This window comes from Delphinus delphis, chromosome 8, assembly GCF_949987515.2.
Source record: "Delphinus delphis chromosome 8, mDelDel1.2, whole genome shotgun sequence".
Lineage (NCBI taxonomy): Eukaryota > Metazoa > Chordata > Mammalia > Artiodactyla > Delphinidae > Delphinus > Delphinus delphis.
The window spans coordinates 85,941,212-85,962,254 of NC_082690.1; the positions used below are offsets into that span (position 1 = coordinate 85,941,212).

General features: G+C 35.8%; 1 protein-coding gene across 4 annotated transcripts in view; it reads right to left on the reverse strand.

The window, feature by feature from the left end:
- Positions 1–1,317: 1,317 nt before the first annotated feature.
- The window catches only part of FBXO3 (F-box protein 3), a 32,361-nt gene continuing 12,635 nt past the window's right edge, over positions 1,318–21,043 (reverse strand). The window contains exons 4-12 of one of the 4 annotated variants that reach the window (XM_060018676.1): positions 18,210–18,324; positions 16,490–16,694; positions 14,865–14,910; positions 11,768–11,852; positions 10,801–10,923; positions 9,382–9,497; positions 7,582–7,772; positions 3,821–4,006; positions 2,308–2,438 (exon numbers count right to left, since the gene is read on the reverse strand). In XM_060018676.1, the coding sequence (XP_059874659.1) occupies positions 3,863–4,006; positions 7,582–7,772; positions 9,382–9,497; positions 10,801–10,923; positions 11,768–11,852; positions 14,865–14,910; positions 16,490–16,694; positions 18,210–18,324 (1,025 nt within the window). In that variant the 3' untranslated portion in view covers positions 2,308–2,438; positions 3,821–3,862. The other 3 variants (XM_060018675.1, XM_060018673.1, XM_060018674.1) reach the window with 3 other exon arrangements.

Genomic DNA, 21,043 nt, shown 5'->3' on the forward strand with positions numbered 1-21,043 from the left:
ATTTCATCCTCTCTTCACTCTACTCCTACTGATACTGCCCTAATTCATGCCTGTAGCATGTCTTACTTGGGCCATTACAATTCCTTCATACCAGGTTTACAGGCTGCCCATGTTAATACCTGCATCTCTTGCCCCTTCTCTACTTTTGCTCCTGCTGGAGACCTGGCTGGTTTACCTCTCTCCAGCCTTATGATTGACTTTTTACTTTCCATTTAATTTTTCCCTTTTCTCGTCATCCTTCCTGGAATACAATATGACTGCAGTTGCTATCTTGCAGTCATGAGGTGACCTTAAAGTCTGCTACGAATGGTAGAACAGGAAGATGGAAGGAACCTAGAATGTTGACACCATTGGGCCACCTTATCAGTCCTGAGCTAGTTACTTTCTACTTTTCACAAGAGAAAAAAAAAACCCTAAGCTATTTAAGCTCCGGTTTATTTACGTATCTGCCTCATCCTGATACATCAAGCTTCAGACAAATGAGTAAAAGTGGTTTTCTGAATGGACCTAGGAGCCAGAAATGGGCTTCACTCCACCAAAAGCAGTCTGATCAACTGTTAGATACCTTTTCTGTGTGAATACACATTCTTGCCAATGAAATAAAACACCTGAGGATGTTATCAACTAATCAATCACACCTTAGTAAGAAATAGAGACCATTCATTCAACATACTAAGAGAATGAATTCTGATGGAAGGATAAGCAAGCCTGAAGCATTCTGAGGAGCAAGGATTGGATGGGGTGGCAGGGAGATTTGGGACATCATGAGTACTCTGGGAACTGAGAGAAGAGAGGCCATTCTGAAAAAAGAAAGATGCAAAGAATGGCAAGGTATCCTGGCTCCAGCTTTAACTTCCAACGTTAACTAGTTTTAATTAAATCACTACTTTACTGGGGAAGTTTATTTTTCAAAAAACCAGTGGTTTGATTAAAAAAAAAAAAGGATAGGCATAATAGATTTGGGAGCCTATTTAAAAAGAAATAAGCAGGAAAAACTACTTACTCCACTTCAGAACATTTTGACATGTGCCAGTATGAAAGACTAAGTTTGCCTTCATGGTCCCTGATGGGAGCTGCTTAATCCTGTATATACCTCCCTCTTCCTACAGTTTTCCCTACAAAAGAACTGTTCCTGGGCGAAGTGCGAGGTGGAGTACATGACAGAGTATCGTCAAAGCCAGGAAATGACTTTGAATGGGCCTCTGGCAATAGGCCAATGAGTTTTGATCTCATCTTCCATCTTAAGAGCAAAGGCTTATTAATATTAGTTTATGGGAAATAGGCAATTATACAAAATACAGGATCGGAACCAAAATATGTTTTCAAAATGTGAGTTTTTGACACTTGGAGGATTTCATTCCAAACTCTCAATTACATAATTACAAAAAAATCCATGTTTTAGGGAAACATACTTAATCTTAACTTAAAATTCATGTCACTTATCACAAAGTTAGACAGTCAAGTATATAGAGGGGAAACAAAACAGAAGCAGTATTTTCAAATTTAGACTACATGAGATATTGTGAAGAATCTTTTGTTAATAAGCAACACAATACATACTTTTACACACTACACTTCAAAAATGATGCATCTGTGAACAACATGATAAAGTTCATAGTGTTGAAGACTTTAAGTTCAAGGTTGGCAGAGTTGAAGACTAAATTCAAGGTCAAAGTCATACTGATAGACTTTAAATTCAAGGTTGTTGTGACAAAAACTCTAAATTTAAGGACAGATTGTCTAAGAAAGGACAACTAGCATTCAAGCTATTTAGTCAATCAGTTCCCTGTGAGTACAAAATATACAGGACTCACTAAATGGATTAGCCTAATTACAAATTCTGTTCATTTCTAAATAACTTATGTCTTTTCACAGAATCATTCAGTCACACTTTCTCTCTATCCTTGTGTAGGTATTTCTGCTTCATTTTAAATCCTTATTCTACTCCCTCCCATTTCCATATTTTTATAAGTATAAAATATCTTTAAACAAAAAAAAGTCTGTTCCTTAGCTAGAGAACTATTCTCCCACTGACTTCTAGAAGAGGAAAAAAAGATTCCCATTTCCTCCTCTACCTCAAAAACACTACGCAAACTCAAACAATCCAGCTCCTAAAGTAGTGTCGTATAGAACCCAGGTCCTGGCACAATATTTCATGCTAGTTTTCCTGCTATAAGCTGAGAACAATTTAGTTATTTACATTACTGAGAAATCTATTTAACAGGCTGATTCACCCCGGGGCTTCCATCAGCAGAGGCTTGCTAAAAAAGGCGAGAGCAGCGGCGTCTCCGAATGGGAACGTCAAAGACTCTCCTCCGTCTCTCCTCCTCGTCGTCTTCATCAGATTCATCCATATCTGCCGAATCATCATCATCGTCTTCCTCCTCCTCCTCCTCTTCTTCCTCTTCCATCTCTTCATATTCATCAGGACCCATTTCCTTGAAAGAGAAAACAATCTTTTGATAAGAACTTCCATCAGTTTTTTGACTCTTATTTAATATAAGTTCTCATTTACCTAGAATCTAAACAACTGGGCATGCCAAATATGAATTTTTATAGACTTCTCAGAGAATGTTTATAGATTTTTAAAATAGAATTTTATAGCCTTTTATACATTTTCATGATGCACATTCTGATGCAAATTCTAGAGTATATATTCTATCACGTTTTAAAATGCTCAATGTGGTTTTAATGGTAAATATATTTCATCAGTATAGTACTTATTTTTTACATGGTGGTTGGTAATTCACACAATGTAGCAAACAGACCACTCCTAACAGCCCAAGATAAAATTTTACTGAACTTATTAGTGTACTGAATAACAATTCTTTATTAACCTACATGCTTACAGAAAAGAGGATCTGAAAATATTGCTAAGGTATGACCTCTACTGGTAAGTTTTATGTACTGTCAACAGGAGGTCTGAGATTTCTATTGAGCTCCTAGTATAAAGACAATCAGCATCGGTAGTCTCTGCTTTTAAATTAATTTGTTGAAGGCTCTCAGAATAAGGCAGTAGTGATGTTGAACATCCAATATCTGAACATCTCTTGGGAACTTCAGTTCCTTTTAAGCAGTGTCTCTAATTGAGTCTTGACCCATTCTGCTGTTGGTTTTCTCTCTCACACATTTGAAGACTCAGTGAGAGGACCTCCTGTATTGGACAGAACTCTGAACGGCAAGGAGGACCTAGCTGGTAATGTGGCAAGTATTGGGAAACTGGGGATGTGATGGCAGCAAAAGTCCTTCCACCAAGGCTTTTATGGCATTGCATATGCAGCATCCCACTACCCCGTGATCGAGTCTCTAACCACTCTCCCCTGTTCACGGCCCTCCAGCTACAGTGGCCTCCGTGCAGTTCTTCAGACGTACCAAGCACATGAGTGCTTCAGCACCTCTGTACTTGCTGTTCTTCTGCTTGGAACACCCTTCAACCACACATCCACCCAGCTCCCTCTACTTCTTTCAAGTCTGAACTCAAATGTCACCAAGGCCTTCCCTGACACATCTTTATATCAGAACAACCCAACAGTATACTCCTTAGCTCCCTTACTCTGATTTTTCTCCCAGAGCACGTATTACTACTTGACGTAAGTGAGGAGTGTGTATTTGCTACACTTTGTCTCTTCCAACTAGAATGTAAATTCCAAGCCAGAGATTTTTTTTTAATCTCCTCAACTTTCTTCTTTTTTTATTTTTATTGAGGCATAATTGACATACAACATTATATTGGTTTCAGATGTACAACATAATGATTCCATATTTGTATACATTACAAAATGATCCCCACAATAAATCTAGTTAACATCCATCACCTTACATAGTTACAGGGCTTTTTTCTTGTGATGAGAACTTCTAAGATCTACTCTCTTAGCAACTTCCAAATATGCAGTACAGTGTTATTAACCATAGTCGCCATGCTGTACATCACATCCCTGAAGGCAGAGATTTTGATTATATCGTTCACTGCATTTTCCCCAGCACCTAGTAGGTACTCAATAAATATCTGTTGAGCAAGCAAATTAATTAACGTGGGGGAAAGGAAATGTCCTTTAGAATTTGTCAAAGGAACTGTCACTTGGGATTTATTATAACACTAACAACAACAATCAGAGAAAATATACATAACTATATTTCATTACTTTTATCTTTTGATTTTTTTAATCTGGGAAATAAAGACTTTAAAATTCAATAGAAGGTACAAAAGGGGGAGAGGATTAAGGCTTAGGAAATTCTGAAACATTAAATCCAGGTAGTATGATTATTAATTATCTTAAGGAAGAAACCAGAAAAACTGTTAAAGAAATCAATGTAGCTAAAGAGGGAGATTGCTGATGATCTCAGACAAAAGTGTACATATACAAACAGTAGATGGAAAGAGGAACACACAGACAAGAATGGAAATAAATAAGCAGCAGGAGCCTCTCAAGTGTCCAAAAACAAACCACCTAGACCAAGAAAAGGCTTAAGACCAACCAAAAAATGTTTTATAGCAATTCAAAGTATAAAGCAAAAGGAAGTATTAAGTATGATAATATATGGCTAGTGGACAAATAAGGGGAACAACTCAACTTCCATATCAAAAAAACTAATTTTTAAACAGGAAAGGTACAATACAAATAAACACAATACAAATACAATCCCCACTGCCTCTTTCATGTTGATTAGAAATAAGTCCAGAATTCTCATTTCATTTTATTGAGTTCTCATCCTCGAGAAAGAGAAAACATTTTCCACAAGGCAGATCAAGATTTTATATGCTTCTTTGTGGTTGGGAGGAAACTAAAACTCTTAAGTAAGAACATAGTTAAGAGAGGGTCGAACATGTAATGAGTTTATTATTGTAATTTGAAATTATAAATTTAAAAATTTTAAACTTTAAAAAAGGAATAATATTATAAAACTTCTCAGTTTTAATTTTTAACATGATAAATGTCATATAACCCATATAAGCAAGAGTTCTTTGGAGTCCTCAATAACTTTTAAGAGCTGAAGGGGATGATGAGACGGCAAAGTCTGAGAACTACTGTCCTTAAGTAAAAACTACTCTATCTCCACCCTAACAAACATTGAAAACAAGCCTCAACAGGATCGACTGACCCAACAGTAACTGCGCAAACTACCTGTGCAAACAAATGTCAGCACTCTTTACGCTTTAGGTCAGGAATATATAGCAACTTTAGGGCAAGGAATATTGCCATAGATAGAGATTTTATAACAATAAAAGAAGCACTTCATTAAAAACATGTAACAATGCTAAACATATTTGCATATAATTAAAATACATGAAGCAAATTAAAAAGAGAATAAAAATTCAGAATTAAAAAAATAGACAAAACTGTAATTATATTTGGAGATTACAACAATCATCTCTCAGAGAACACACACACATACAAAAGATAAGTAAATATATAGAAGACTTGAAAAACAGTCAACCAATTTGACTTGCCATTTATAGAATTAATATTCCCCCAAATATCAGAATATACATTCTTTTCAAATACACAAGGATCATTTACCAAGATAGACCATCATGCTGGGCCATAAAACATTTAAAAATATTGAAATTATACACAGCGAGTTCTCTAACCATAACAAAACTAGAAATCAATAACCAAAAGGTAACTGGAAAAGCTCCAAATGTTTGGAAATTCATACATTTCTAGAAAAGACATAGATCAAAATTAAATTACAAGGGAAATCTGAGAATATTTTGAATTAAATGTTAATAAAAATAATGCATCAAAATTTGTGAAATGTAGCTAAAACAGTGCTTAGAGAGAAGGTCTAAAATCAATAATTTAAACTTCTACCTTAAGAAGTAAAAAAAAAAAAAGCAAATTAAACCCACAGTAAGTGGGAGAGAAATAAAGATAACTCCAGAAATCAATGAAACAGAAAATGAACAAATAGAGAGAAACAGTGAAACCAAAAATTGTTCCTTTAAATAATCAATAAAAGTGACAACCCCCTGGCTAAGATGATGAACAAAAGAGAAGATGTACATTACCAATATTAAGAACAAAACACTACATATAACTATAGCTCTTACGGCCATTAAAAGGATATCAAGGGACTACTGCAAATAACTTTTATGGAAATAAATTCAACATTTAGACCAAATGGACAAATTCCTTGAAAGACACAAAATTACCGAAAGTGAAACACGAAACAGAAAATATGAATATTAAAGAAATAAAATTCATATCTCAAAACGTTCCCACAAAGAGAACTCCAGCCCAAGATGACTTCACTGATAAATTGTATCAAATATTTAAGGACAAGATGATACCAATCTCATACAGAAATGGGGCTAGTCAAAAATGGAAGACTGTTATAGGAAGTAGCAAATTTACAGTATTGGAAATATACCACTGGGAGGGAAGCTAAACTTCACTTCCAAACCCAGGCTGTAGACTCTTTTCACCAGAAATACCACAAGTATAATGGCCTAAAGTCTCATCATCATCCTTCTCTTTCCAAACTGGAGTTGGGAATGTATCCACTCTAAGTCAGATTAATATCATGTCTATCTTCCCAGACTTCCATTAGACCCACCCATCGGGGTCATCCCAGGAGCTAGAGGGCTTTTTTTGAACATTTGACACCTATGACTTGATTATATTCTGGGTATGCAATTCATTATTTATTCCTATTGTATAACTCAAGTGTCATAATTTTCTTTAATCATTTTATAGCCTGTAAGATTGGGGTTACTGCTATACCTGTCACCCTAGAAATGAGATTTCAAAAAAACAGCTAGTTGACTTAGGAAATGATCCCAAAGAGAGACTACTAAAAGTACAAGTCTACCCATTAAATCTTCTTTGTAATGATTTTATAGGATATTTGTGTTATTTTTTTAAAATTGGGAGTTTTAGCAAAATCACTGTAAGAAATTGCTTCCCCAGTCTTAATGAAATAAAATAAAGGCGATTCTAACTGGTCTAGTGTGGTGATTCTCACTAGGCAACAAAACTGTTTTTGGAAACTGGAAAAGACACTGAAACTTTGAAACCAATAACTACCTTATATGATACTGTAATGGTGGATACATGTCATTATACATACACTCAAACCCACAGAATATGCAACACCAAGAGTGAACCCTAATGTAAACTATGGACTTTGGGTGATAATGATGTGTCATGTAGGTTCACCAGCTGTAACAAAGTTACTACTCTGGCGGGAGATATTGATGATGGGGGAGTCTATGCATGAGTTGAAGCAGAGGGTATATGGGAAATCTCTGTACCTTCTGCTCAATTTTGCTGTGAATCTGAAACTGCTCTAAAAAAATAAAGTCTATTTAAAACAAACAAACAAATAAAAACAACAACAAAAACATAACAGTAGAGTTACTCTGATTGAAGAATCTGGAGCCTAGTTTACTTATTGTCCACCCCCCCCCCAACATATTCACACATCTCCCCCTCCCCCCAAAGATATTTCCCTCAAAATCTCTAGGGTTCTCTGAAATACCATTTACAAACTATCTGCCTGGGTAATCAACAAAGACCCTCTGTGGAGTTCATTCCACAAAGTCATGTAAAATCAGCACCAGAGGAAAATTTAACCTACCAATCGAGCTATAGACACCCTGAATGTCGGACATGCCATATGGAATCGGGGAATGGCAACATTAAAGATCTTGTCTTTAAAGTAAAGGAAATGGAAGGTATAATATCCTTCCATATAGCCTGATGTTGTAGAGAATGTGGTACAACTTGTGTATTCATATACCCGGCCTGGGCTGATGATTGGAAATTCACCTGCAGAGAAAACAGTAACAATAAATTAAAGTATAATATTTAGTTCTTCATTATAGCAAACACGATATGTCCTCTTTAAACTATATTAAAGAAAATGCATAATTAGAAAAAATCTAAAAGGAACTATAACAAAATGTTAATATTTTGGGATGGGATTATGAGTATTTTGACATTTTTTTGTACTCTCCTAATTCCCTATAGTGTGTTGGGGGTGGGGGGGTGATATCCAGTAGAATGAAAATTAAAAAAAGAGAGGGGGGCTTCCCTGGTGGCGCAGTGGTTAAGAATCCAACTGCCAATGCAGGGGACACGGGTTCAGGCCCTGGTCCGGGAAGATCCCACATGCCGCGGAGCAACTAAGCCCATGTGCCACAACTACTGAGCCTGCGCTCTAGAGCCCTCAAGCCACAACTACGGAGCCAGCATGCTGTAACTACTGAAGCCCGTGTGCCTAGAGCCCGTGCTCTGCAACAAGAGAAGCCACTGCAATGAGAAGCCTGCGCACCGCAACGAAGAGTAGCCCCCGCTCACCGCAACTAGAGAAAGCCCGTGTGCAGCAAGGAAGACCCAACACAGCCAAAAATAAATAAAATAAAATTAATTTATAAAAAACTAATTTAAAAAAAAAGGAGCGGCATTGAGGACACAATCTTTAAGACACTGGTAATAAAAAGTGTCACATATTCTAGTTCAAACAGAGATAAGGATAATCTAAATGTTTAAATGTAGCAAGAGACTAAAACATAAAACTCTGAAGATGCATCTTAAGCATTTAGCCCAGACAAAATGGCAGTCACAAGGGAAAGGTTTTACACCAATAGACGAAATGACAGAAAAAGAATTACAGCTTTAATAAAATTCTTTAATATCCAGGAAAAATTCCTTAAAAAGACACGTAGAATATGAATCTATTTGTGGCAATTAGTTAAAACAACTTCAATTTAAACTGAATTCTACATATGCTTAGGGCCAATAACAAAAGCACATAGCTTAAATAGTATTATTTTCCTGAAGGACACATATAAAACATGAACAATCTGAGGTCTCAGAAACTTATGATAATCATAATTTTTTAAAAAGCCAAATGTCAATGGTAATCAGAGGCTAGAGATGATTGAAATCAAAAAACAATAAAATCTGTGCTACTAAGTTTAACATTTCTCCTGAAATTTCAAAAAGATGACCAATATGAAATTTATTTTCTCTTTCTGCCATACACCCTGTAACCCTACAGAATATGATAATGAATAATTATCCAGCTAAAAAAATAAAGCAGTTAAGAAGGAAAAGCAAGAAACCCGTGTGATCTACAGAAGGGAAATTCAATCCCTGAATAATTGAGTTTGCTATAATTTTAGAAAAGTTCATGTTTCAGGTACTAAACTGATAAAATAATGACCTTTACACATTATATTTATGAAGCAAAATACTGTAGTTAGGAGAAGAATTCAGAATCTATGATATCTTTCACACTGAAACACAGCTATTAAAAAGATGCAGTCTTATCCACTAACTACATCATGCATTTGCCAAGCTATGTATCACATATATACTCTCCAAAATGTTTTAGAAGCAACTGATGTATAAACCCAAATCTTGGGATACATACCAACTACTCCAGGTCCTTGAACTTCTTCCACGTCACCTTTAGCATTTGTTATTCTCCAGTAGCGACTGTCTAACTGACATGCCTTCTCAGGAAGTGCATCTTTTGACATTTCAATCCTGGAGAAGAGAATGGAGTGGTAGAGACACGTTGGTTTTTTCTGTTTAAGAGCTACAGTATTTTGAGCTAAGCCAGTGAAAGGGATTTCCAAAGGAAATTAAGAAACCCAACCCAAAGTCTGTGTAAATCATCTATTCCTGTAAGTTTGCAAAGATTCTGGCCTAATTAGCTGAACTCCCCCACAGAAATGGTTTCATTCAATTTACACACTTGACTTTCATTTAGGATTTAACGATAGAATGGGCAACATAAAAATTTACAAACATAGTGGTGACAACGATCTTTTGCTGTTCAAATAAAGATCAATGTGGGAAACACTTTCTAGAATATGGTGCCATGAAAAACTTCTGTTCTAAAAAATGGAGTCTTTTCTTTCACTACAAGGCTATACAGCCCTTTTCTCCATTAGCTTCTAGAAAGCTCAGAGCAAAATGTCACTATTTCGTGCATCTACTATTTAGCTACTGGGGTTATACCTTGACTCTGTTTTCCAATACTATTATTTCCCTCCTTTTTCTGAGACTCTGCTGACTCTTATTTTCATTTACAATACCGTATAAGCACGTGTAGGTATTACTATTTTAAGCTTATCTCAATCCTAGGCAGGATTAAATTAAACAATTAAAACAACATTCATCTGAATATGTGTAACTGGACATATCAAAGGCTTCATACAATACCAAAATCCTAGAATGCCTTCTGGTTAAGTATACATTATTATTATTTCTAGTATGTATATATGCATGTATATGTATTTTTTGAAAATATATATCATAAAGTATTTAAAAATACATCTAAAAACAAAGCATTCTTAATCCCTTAGGGCAATGAGTTATCTTTACCTCACAGTACAGAGTACTTCTAATTAAAGTGTATTTAATATTTGTTTTTTATTTAACCAAATCCAGGGCTTGCTCAGCACTATGTCTAATATACAGGCTGTACTCAATAAATATTTATTACACTTTTAATTAAATATAGACAGGCAAGATAAAACTGAAATGCATCGTTTTATCTTGGGCAATTTCATAGCTTTCAGAACGCATTATAACTCTAATACTGACCTTTCATGATGATTACAGCTTAGTGGTCCACCTCTCAAAGTACCTGGCACAAAAGTTGATACAAACTCAAGGTGCTTTACAAACACTATATTGTAGAAAATTTGTTTGTTATCCACCTACCTCCACACTTTAGCAAGAAGCTGCCTTTCAGAATGTGTTTTTATATCATGTCAAATGGGGTGATAACAACACATCCATAAGGTATATTCCCAAAGGCAACCCCATTTAAAATTCTCACCTGATTCGGTATGTGAAGAAATAGTGGGGTGGATGTACAGAGCTAAGTTCTGGCAGAAACGATGTGGAAACTGAAACTGTAATATCCCCAGTCGTTGCTACACACTCTGCATCATGAACATATCTAGGTAATTTTAAAAAATTAAACATTTTTTAATCAATAAGCATCAATTCTGTAAGATAAAAGATTTAAAGATACAATGCAAAATAGTTTATATTTTACTTTACGATAAAAACAAATTTAAATCATATTTGGCACCTTAAAGGTATAGTTATTAAGCTTAAAAGAACAAACAAACTAGAAAACCTTGAAGACTCTGAATCAATAATGATAGCAGTCAAGGTTCAACCAGTGGTTGACCAGTGGTTCAAATAATGGATCAGTAACTAACTTGGAAACTAAAAAGAGCTTATTTCAGTCTTTAGAGCTAAGGAAACTTTTGGAACATCTGAAAACCCAGCTATGCCCTATACACAGTGACTCTGACAATAAAAATGTGTTAGTATTGTTATTCTAGAGGCCTCTAATGTATAATTAACGTATCATTTCTGCCAACTGAGCTACTGTGAACCAACCTCTAGTTCCATCTATAATACCTGAGTGTTCCATTTAGAGATAATGACTAATATTTCCAGGAGCTAATAGTTACTAACTTGCTATTCACAGTAAATCTGTTATTGGCAACAGCCTCCCACTCCACCGCCAAAAAACCCCACAACTATGTAACTACTATAAAGCCACAGCTTCTAAATCAAAATCAGTTTTTTCTCTTGATTCTTCAAGATGAAAAAAATACTGGCTGTTCAACTGTTTGGATGTGTTGGCTTTAAAGTGAGAATAAAATAGTGAGACTTAAGATGAGAGGTTCTGTTATTAATCTTCATGGGAAACTTCATCTCCTGATCTGTAACTGATGTTTTTTCCTGATTTATAATCATTCCAATCCATAAAGCCCCAAGTGAAATACCTGAAAATTTGGTCTCTGATGATAGGGAAGCCACCTGATACAACATTGTTGACATAAGAAGTAAACCAGTCAGTAAAAGTAGCACCTGTAAAAAAGGAAGGGAAAAAAAAGAGAAAAGGACAAATAGTTTTTTTTAAATTTATACAGGAAACAAGGGGAAAAACGACAATTTCTCTATGCTTAATAGTGATATCTAGTGATGCCAAAACTAGAAATATTTATATACACCATTCTACTAATCCTTTATTAGGTAAATTTCTATCCTCAGTTCTATCAATCTTATTCCAAACTACCTTGCTAGGGAATCCTCCGACTACCTTCAAACTACTTTTTACACTTAAAACTAAATAGTTGACTTTTAAACTTTAATTTGTTCTGGTACAAGAATGAAAAGCCTTCTGTCTATAATTTCTGGAACATATAGAACAAAGGAGATATAGCTATGTCTATGAAGAAACTACAGAAAAAGTATCAGCACCTATCCTCACATGATCAGGGTACATCCCTGGTCCAGGCACATCCTGACTCATGCACAAAATTCTGGCAGAAGCCAGGCTCAGTCTGGACACCTAATAGGGGTATAGCACTGTGGAGTTCTGGGCATCAGGCCAATCCCAAAGTAGCCCAGTTGCATTACTACAGATTCAAATGTACAGCGGTCCTCCATATTCTCAGTGACCAGCTCAACGCAGAGAAGAATGACTGGGATAGTCCAGTCCAGACCATATATCCGTGACCTAGTGATTGGATCAATAACAAGTATTTACATGAATTATGTTGCCTCTTGTGGGTAATACAACATAACTTTCTCAGACCCCCATCACTGACTGTTAATACAGCTCAGTGCCTAACACATACTAGTCCCTTAATCAATGTTGTTTAATGAATTTCTTCATAATCTTGTTTCTATTAACCCAGTTCCTGTACTCTGCCACACTGAAAGTCAGATGCTAAATTTATAGTATAATAAATTAATATTTATTTAAAGTATAAATAATTTAAATATTTAAATTAATTTTAATTTAATTTAATTTAATTTAAATATTTAAAGTATAAATAATTTAAAGTATAATAAATATAAAAATATAGTATAATAAATACATACTATAAATTTATAGTATGTATTTACTTATAATTCTAGTTAGGGAATGACTGAAGATACAATTTAAGCTTGAGTCTGAGAGTATACAGCTTTAAAATTTTAAAGGTATCAACTGACAGAAGGTAAACTACAATAGTTTACTCTTTTTTCAATGCCTATTAATGGCCCACTCTGACCCTTTATTTATTAACTGCTACTTTATTCAAATGATCACTGATCATCTTCTATCCACTTTGAGCTAGATATTAAGGGGCCACATGAATGTTTTTAAATTCATAGAAGGTACAATTTTCTGTTTTGAGAACTAGCAGTTTCCCTGCAGGGTTTAAAAAATCATTTTGTAAATTTCATGAACTAAAATATTATATAAGAAAAAAGAAATTTCTTATGATTTACATTAAAAAAGAAATTGGCATGGTGTATTTTAATGTGCCTTAATTTATTATAACACATACCGAAGTGCGTTCTTTCAAATAAGGATAAAATTTTCCATGCAGCCTTCACCACTAAACTTATCTGCACATAGATTCCAGTTTTCTTAAATATGTATTAATAATGCACTGAATATCAGGAGATTCCGTCTTATGTTTTACCAAAAATTCCAAGAAAGTCAAACTTAGTTGAATTAAGATGTAATTTATATGTTCTACAGTAGTTTACCTTTTAAAGTAAGCCCATATCTTGCAGTTCCTTTGAGAGTATTGGGGTTTTATCAAGGTAGTGTAAAGGCAGATCAGATGCTTTCTCATCTTTCCTCCCAGACTAACTTCCCACCTCATTTCTTCCAGTGCATCTCAAATCTTTTGCTTTACTCGCTCATTCTAGGAGAAACCCCAACTCCCAGAAGAGTATTCTCAGACCTTAGTACTCTGCTGTAGTGGTGGGGTCTTCCACACCATGTCAGACCAGCACCAAACTAAGACTAAGAAACTCACAGAGCCTAGCCGGCAGCTTACCTTAGAGCTCAGGCAGCCTTTAGTTTATAGACTGAGCAGCACCACTGGACTAGAGCCAGGACGATCATGTTCTCAGAGTATGTGCCACCCAGAGAAGCCAAAGAGGGCAACGAGCAAGGGCGTAACCCCCAGAGGGTGCTTAACTTAGATACCATAGACCACAGGAATCAGGGTTAGCTGAAGGCTAGGAACCAAGCTTAAAAGTGTTTTATAACTGACTGCGTAGGGGTGAGAACTTCTTGATATTGTGAAGTATGCCACAAACCTAGAATATGCTGTAGTTTGAACACACAGAGACTTATACTCTGTTCAAGGTTCCAATTAGGAGATACAATTAAATACAGATGCCTTGGCCTGCAAGATCCTTTTACTATTAATATATAAAGATGTTTAATATGTTCCAGAAATGCCTTTAAAAAGCAGCATGGATAGTCAGGAAGCTTCTCTTTTTCCTCTACGTGAGCAAAATCTAAGCAAAACAAGAATGGATGAACAGCACAGGGGTGAGCTGCTCTTGAATACAAATTGAATTGTTCTCAAAATCCTATGAGAAATATGCTTTTAAGGCCAAGAAAAACCAGGTGTGCCAAGCAGTTTATAAGGCCCAGTTTATTCTGGTCTCTGAAGACTGCTGGTCTGAAGTCTCTGGTGTGACATCAGTATTTTACTATAGCACTGGCACCAGAAGAGAAAAAGTATAGTTATTTTATGTATCTATATCTCTAATTATGTATTAATATGATCAATGGAAAATGCATGTGTGTGTAAGGGAACTATACACATTCTTAGCAATTCTATACATTTCACTGTTCTATAGCAGAATCCTAAGAGCACAAGGTTGTATATGGCATAGCTTTTTCCAAATGGAAACCCAAGTCAAATAAAGTACAAGGGCTATTCTAATGAGAACCTAGTTATAGTACTTTATGAACCAGCAAGCTTTAAGAAATACAAATATAAAATTGCCAGTTGATCAAGTAACAGAAAAGTTTTTACCAACTTAATTTTTTTGACCAGAAAGAAGAGACTTTTCTCTTACCTATGATAAACATGTCAATAGCAGCTGGATTCCGAGCCATTTGGTCCTAGGTGAGAAAAAGAATATTGTAATCAAGGAAAATACATTTTACTTAATTCCCCATTGTTCACTACCTGTATCCTTCCCTGGGGACAAGACAAAACAGATAAAAATAACTTAAGTGCTCTAACCAATACTCAGACATTCCTCACACTTTTCAGTTTCTGCTCTTATGATTTCTATATTTAGGCTCTTCCTGTTAGTTACAATGAACTAATAAATGATCCTTCAAGAAAACAATTAGGACATTAAAACCGTGAGAAGACACATGGCCTATGAACCCAGAAGACAGGGCTTTGAATTCAGTCAAGGGACCTGAACAGTTCTAGATTAGTCTCTTCTCTCAGTAAATGGAGAGACCAAGTCATCATCCTACAACCTTACAGAGCTATCAAGTCAAAAATGAGATAAAAGATGTGAAAATGCTTAGAAAAAAAATTAAAAGCTATGCAAGCTCTTTAAATAACTTAAATGTTATATGGAGTCACATGTCTCAGATAACTATGAATTTTTTTTTTGAATTTTTTTAAAAAATAAATTTATTTATTTATTTTTGGCTGCATTGGGTCATCGTTGCTGCACGCGAGCTTTCTCTAGTTGTGGCGAGCAGGGGCTACTCTTCGTTGCGGTGCACAGGCTTCTCATTGCGTTGGCTTCTCTTGTTGCGGAGCACAGGCTCTAGGCGCGCAGGCTTCAATAGTTGTGGCACGCAGGCTCAGTAGTTGTGGCTCACGGGCTCTAGAGCGCAGGCTCAGTAGTTGTGGCGCATGGGCTTAGCTGCTCCACGGCATGTGGGATCTTCCCGGACCAGGGCTCGAACCCGTGTCTCCTGCATTGGCAGGCGGATTCTTAACCACTGTGCCACCAGGGAAGCCCCTGAAAAATATTTTCTATTTAAGTTCACATCTAGGCAAAAATGAAAGCAGAAGGTCTGCAACTGAGGAATGACTGAGAACTGAAGAAATAAGAATGAAACCAAATGCCATATTTTCTGTGCTTACATTAAAATCATAACAAAATCCTCTTTAAAAAGATCTACATTTTTCAACAACTCAAATACCTACTGAAGAAAGAGTTTAGAAAGTTTCTATTGCACTCAGAACTTGAATCCAAAGCGAATGATGATGGATGATGTCCAAAAGCTAAAGTTAGAAATTTATATTACAATTAATCACTTCAACGAAAAGCTCATTCATTTTTCTTTTTTTTATAACAGCTTTATTGGACTATAATTGCTTTACAATGGTGTGTTTCTGCTGTATAACAAAGGGAATCAGCTATACATATACATATATCCCCATATCCCCTCCCTCTTGCGTGTCTCATTGGTTTTTCTTAAACTTAAAATGTCCTAATACAAATCACAGCTTCCCTCTGTACGCATGCTAATTTTAAAAGAAAATGCTAATTTTCTTTTAGCATTCCATGCCATTATATCAGAATATTAGCCCTCTAGTTAGATCCATCTATAATCAAATTGCATAATGCTCTATACCCATTCTACAACCCTGAAAATTCCTAATGCACATTTTATACATCCATCAGAACACATCTTAAAGGCACATTTAAACATGCTTCCTACTTACTGGACATTGGTAGAAGACTTCATTTTTGTTTCGGCCCTCCGCAGCTTCCACTGCTATGTACTGACTCAAACCAGTATGTATGCAAAAAGTTAAAGGTAGACAGTATTTCAGTCCCTGTCTCTGCTGGAAGCCTCCAGCAGCCGTGTCGACGTCTAGCAAATCCTCAGAACGATAGTGATTAGACAGTGCCATGCTTCCCAACAACCTGAGAATATAGACTCAAAAATTTAGTCAACTGCAGTCTTTTTGATGAATAATAATTTCACATTGACAACTTTATAAGAACGATTAACATGTCAATTCTAAACCAGGAATACCCCAAACACTACAATTTCTGCATATATTAAATTCAAACTCTTGAGTGGAAAGATTCTGATTTAAATTAAAAGCCTAAATGTCTAAACTGTCTAAATGCCAACCTTTTAAAAAGAAAAATAGTTTTATTGCTTTCAAAAATCTATCTTGCCATAATTTGCCAGTGTTTTGCTATATATATATGTATGACTAATTTAATGTTTAATGTTCTCTCTGATACCTTCATCTTGATACAACCTTTAGCTTACACTATCCTACCAGGCAGTATAAATGGAAATCAGCTTAATCCTTGTCCAAATTTTCATAAACTTGGGATGTATGGGGTCTAAACTCATACGTATGAGAACAACACAGGTGTCGGTCCTTGATGATAGTCTCATCCTAAGTCTCACTGTTTGGGCTGTGGGTAGATAAAAATCCCTGTGTTGCATGATCTGTTTGTCATGTCAATTCTGAGCAACGCTTAGTATAGTTCTCTCATGTTGGTTCTTGAAATATGACAATTTTTCCATTTTGTCAAGCTTCAGCTTGACAGGAAAACAGAATAGGAAAAAACCCAGTGATTTAGGCTTATCTAGTCCCAACTGCCCAATATTTGACTTCTGAATACTACCTTGTAACCTCAGTATGATCACCTCCTAGATTCCCTGTACTCACTCAACTCTGATCTGAAATGGTAACAGAGCCTCATATGGTTCTTCACACACAAAGAGATACCAAGTTCTAATAAGAACAATGCAAAGTTCTCCCTAAATTCCTATCAGTATGTCACAAGTGCAATGTCTCTGAAATACCTTAATTTCATGAGGGAACAAAGGGAGTAGAACCATTAGAAGCATGTAGCTTTAAAAACTGTGAGTAAATTTGAGAGCTACTGCATGGTTTGCTTTTACAAAAGGTTCCACAGTGAATACTTCATATCGTTTAGAAGTAAGTTTAAAATAGGCCATTCAATTATAGACTATGCTTGAATAGGACAAAACTAATATTTTCTTTAGTTAAGTGTATGTAGCTCTGAACAAATTACTTTTAACATGTATGATTCATAGAACTTATATCAAGCTTTCTAAAATACTTTACTTGGCCTGTAACAGGATAAACACTTCAAGGATTTGAAACAGGTTTAGTTAAATTATACTCACACACACATCTCCTCTCCTGTCCTGTAGGCCCACCCCAACCATTTAACTGTAAAGATGTGTTGATAGAAACCATGTTTGTGAGACATTATCTATTTTGGTAAAATCAAATTCAAGCTATAGATTTTGTCTTATGGATTGTTATAAGGAACAGGAGGAAGTTCTTATACTTTTTAATCTGTTAAGAGTAACTACAAATACAATTTGTTTACATTCTAGAAAATAACTTGTATCATTAAAAATAACTCAAACAGTGAACATCTCACCCAGGAACCACTAACTTCTGCCCATTGTGGATACGATATGAACATCGATAATCATCAGGAAGCTTGCAGCCAATCTGAGCTTCCACAGCATCTAGGTCTTCCTCTCGAGCCCCCTCTGCAGATGCACAAAAGAGCAAATTATCAAGAAACCATAAGCCTTAAATCTAAGAAGAAATGCAATCTATCTGCTAGCCAATGATACAATCTTAGAGCAAGTGAATTCTGTCCAAAATGTACTTGCTGAAATATAGGGAAATGAATTGAAAATTCACAGAAATATTATATCACTTTAGATTAGCTCTGACGTTTGAAGCACTGAGGAAGCAAATTTCTCAGTTTTCTCTCCATGGGGAAAACACTGGCACTAAGCAAAATATGGAATGGCAGGCACCAGTGAAATCCACAATAGTTTCTTCGCAGTACAATACAAACTTTAGAGCATATCTCATTTTTCTTAATCTAATATACTCAAATTTCTCTATTTAAAAAACTCTCCAGAAGTTCTCTAAATGGATGTTGTTCAAGAGTGTTAACCTAGTCTCTTAATGGGAAATATAGGACATAGGTGTAGGTTCATGCTGTGAGGAGGCCATTACCTTGAATTTGATTTTCACGTTTATAAGCTTGCCATATATTCTAGCTTTAAAAAGCAGTAATTACAAATACTAAGAGAAGAGATTCACTCCCAGCAATGGCCCACCAGGTTGTTGGACCAAACGTTTTGCTGAGAACTAGAAAAACTGAACAACAGAAAATTGGTTTCAAGGCTTTTGGAGAACCTCAAAGACAGTGAGAACTGGCAGGGGTGGGGTGGGGGAAGGTTGGTCCAGAAGAACAGGGAAACTGAGAGTTTAGCCAGGGCTTTGGAGCCACCTTGTCTCTGAGGCAACTGCCACTTCTGAAAGCAAACACGAGGCTGAGAGGCCGAGAAGCTGAGCAAAGCTTTCAGCAGTACCACAGGGTTGAGAGAATTTTCCAAAACTGATGAAAACATCAAACCATAGATTTAAGAAGCACTATAAACCCCATGGAGAATCATTACAAAGAAAATCATTATCTAGACACATTACTGGAAAATTGCTGAAAATCAAAGACAAAGAGAAATCTTAAAAGCAGCCAGAGAAGGGGAAAAGCCACAGTCATCTTCAGAAGAGCAACAATAAGACAGCTTCTTAACAGAACAATAGAAGCTGGAAGAATGGTATCTTCAAGTGCTGACTAGAATTCTATATCCAGTGAATACACACTTCCAAAGTGAAGATGAAATAAATATATTTTTCGACAAAAAAAAAAAATCTGAAAATATTCAGCAATAGCATTCCCTCGTTCAAAACAAAACAAAACAAAACAAAAAGGAATTCTCCAGGCAGAAGAAAAATTATCCCAGATGGAAGCATGAAGATTCAGGAAGAAATAAAGTGCAACCAGAAAAGGTAAATATTCAGGTAAATCTAAAATAATATTGAACATGTAAAATAATAATAATGTTTTCAAGGATATAAAATATGTTGAAAACTAAAATCACAAAACTATAATACAAAAGACAGGAGGGAGGTAATTGAAATTAAAGTATTCTAAGGTTCTTTCATTGTTCAGGAAGTGGTAAAAATACTAATTTACAATAGACTTTAAGTCAGAGATACATGTTTTAATCTCTAGGCTAATCACTAAAAAAAGTTAGATAAATAAGAAAGGAAAGGAAGTATGGAATAAAAGATAATTAAGAAGAATGCAAAAAAGGAATACCTGCTCAGGTGCCACCAATATAAAACAGAAACATGGTATATTTACACTCAAATGTATTAGTAATTACATTAAATATAAACAGACTAAATAATCTAATTAAAAGACAAACAGACCAGATGAAAAACAAAACACAATCATATACAAGAGGCACATCTTAAAGATGTAGATACAGAAAAGAAAGCTAAAATAGCTACTAAAATCATACAAAGTAGACTTTAAGGCAAATAGCATTATTCGAGGTAATGGAGGACTTTTTGTAATGGCAAAAAGGTTAAATTCACTACACAGGTATTATAAGTTTAATTTTGTGCATCTAATAACACAGCTTCAAAATACTTTTTTTTTTTTTTTTTTTTTGCGGTACGCGGGCCTCTCACCGCCGTGGCCTCTCCCGTTGCAGAGCACAGGCTCCGGACGCACAGGCCCAGTGGCCATGGCTCACAGGCCCAGCCGCTCCGTGGCATGTGGGATCCTCCCAGACCAGGGCACGAACCTGCGTCCCCTGCATCGGCAGGTGGACTCTCAACCACTGCGCCACCAGGGAAGCCCCCAAATACATTTTTTAAATGACAGAATTAAAATGGAAAAAATATATATCTGTAATCATAATGGGTGTATTAGTTTTCTACTGCCACAATATTAGCCACTTAAAATAACACTCATTTATTATTTCACATTGTCTGTAGGTCAGAATTCTGGACATGACTGAATTGGATCTTCTGCTCAGGTCCCACAAGGCTGAAATCATGGTGTTAACTGGGGCTGCTAGTGCACCTTATGCATCTTTTGCTTGGGGTTCTCTTCCAAACTCACTGGTTGTTGGAAGAACTCAGTTCTTTGTAGTTGCAGGATTGAGGCTCTCTACTCTTAGAAGCCACCTGCCATTCCTTATCACCTGGCCCTCTCCACAACTTGCCAGTTTGCTTATTCATGACCTGTAGGAGACACACCCAGGCTCTGAATCTCTCTGACTTCTGGAAGGGCCCAGTTCCTGTTAAGGGCTCACCTGATTGGGTCAGGCCTGCTCAGGATAATTTCCTTTTTGATTAATGATTAATTCAAATGCAACTAATATGGGACCTTCATTA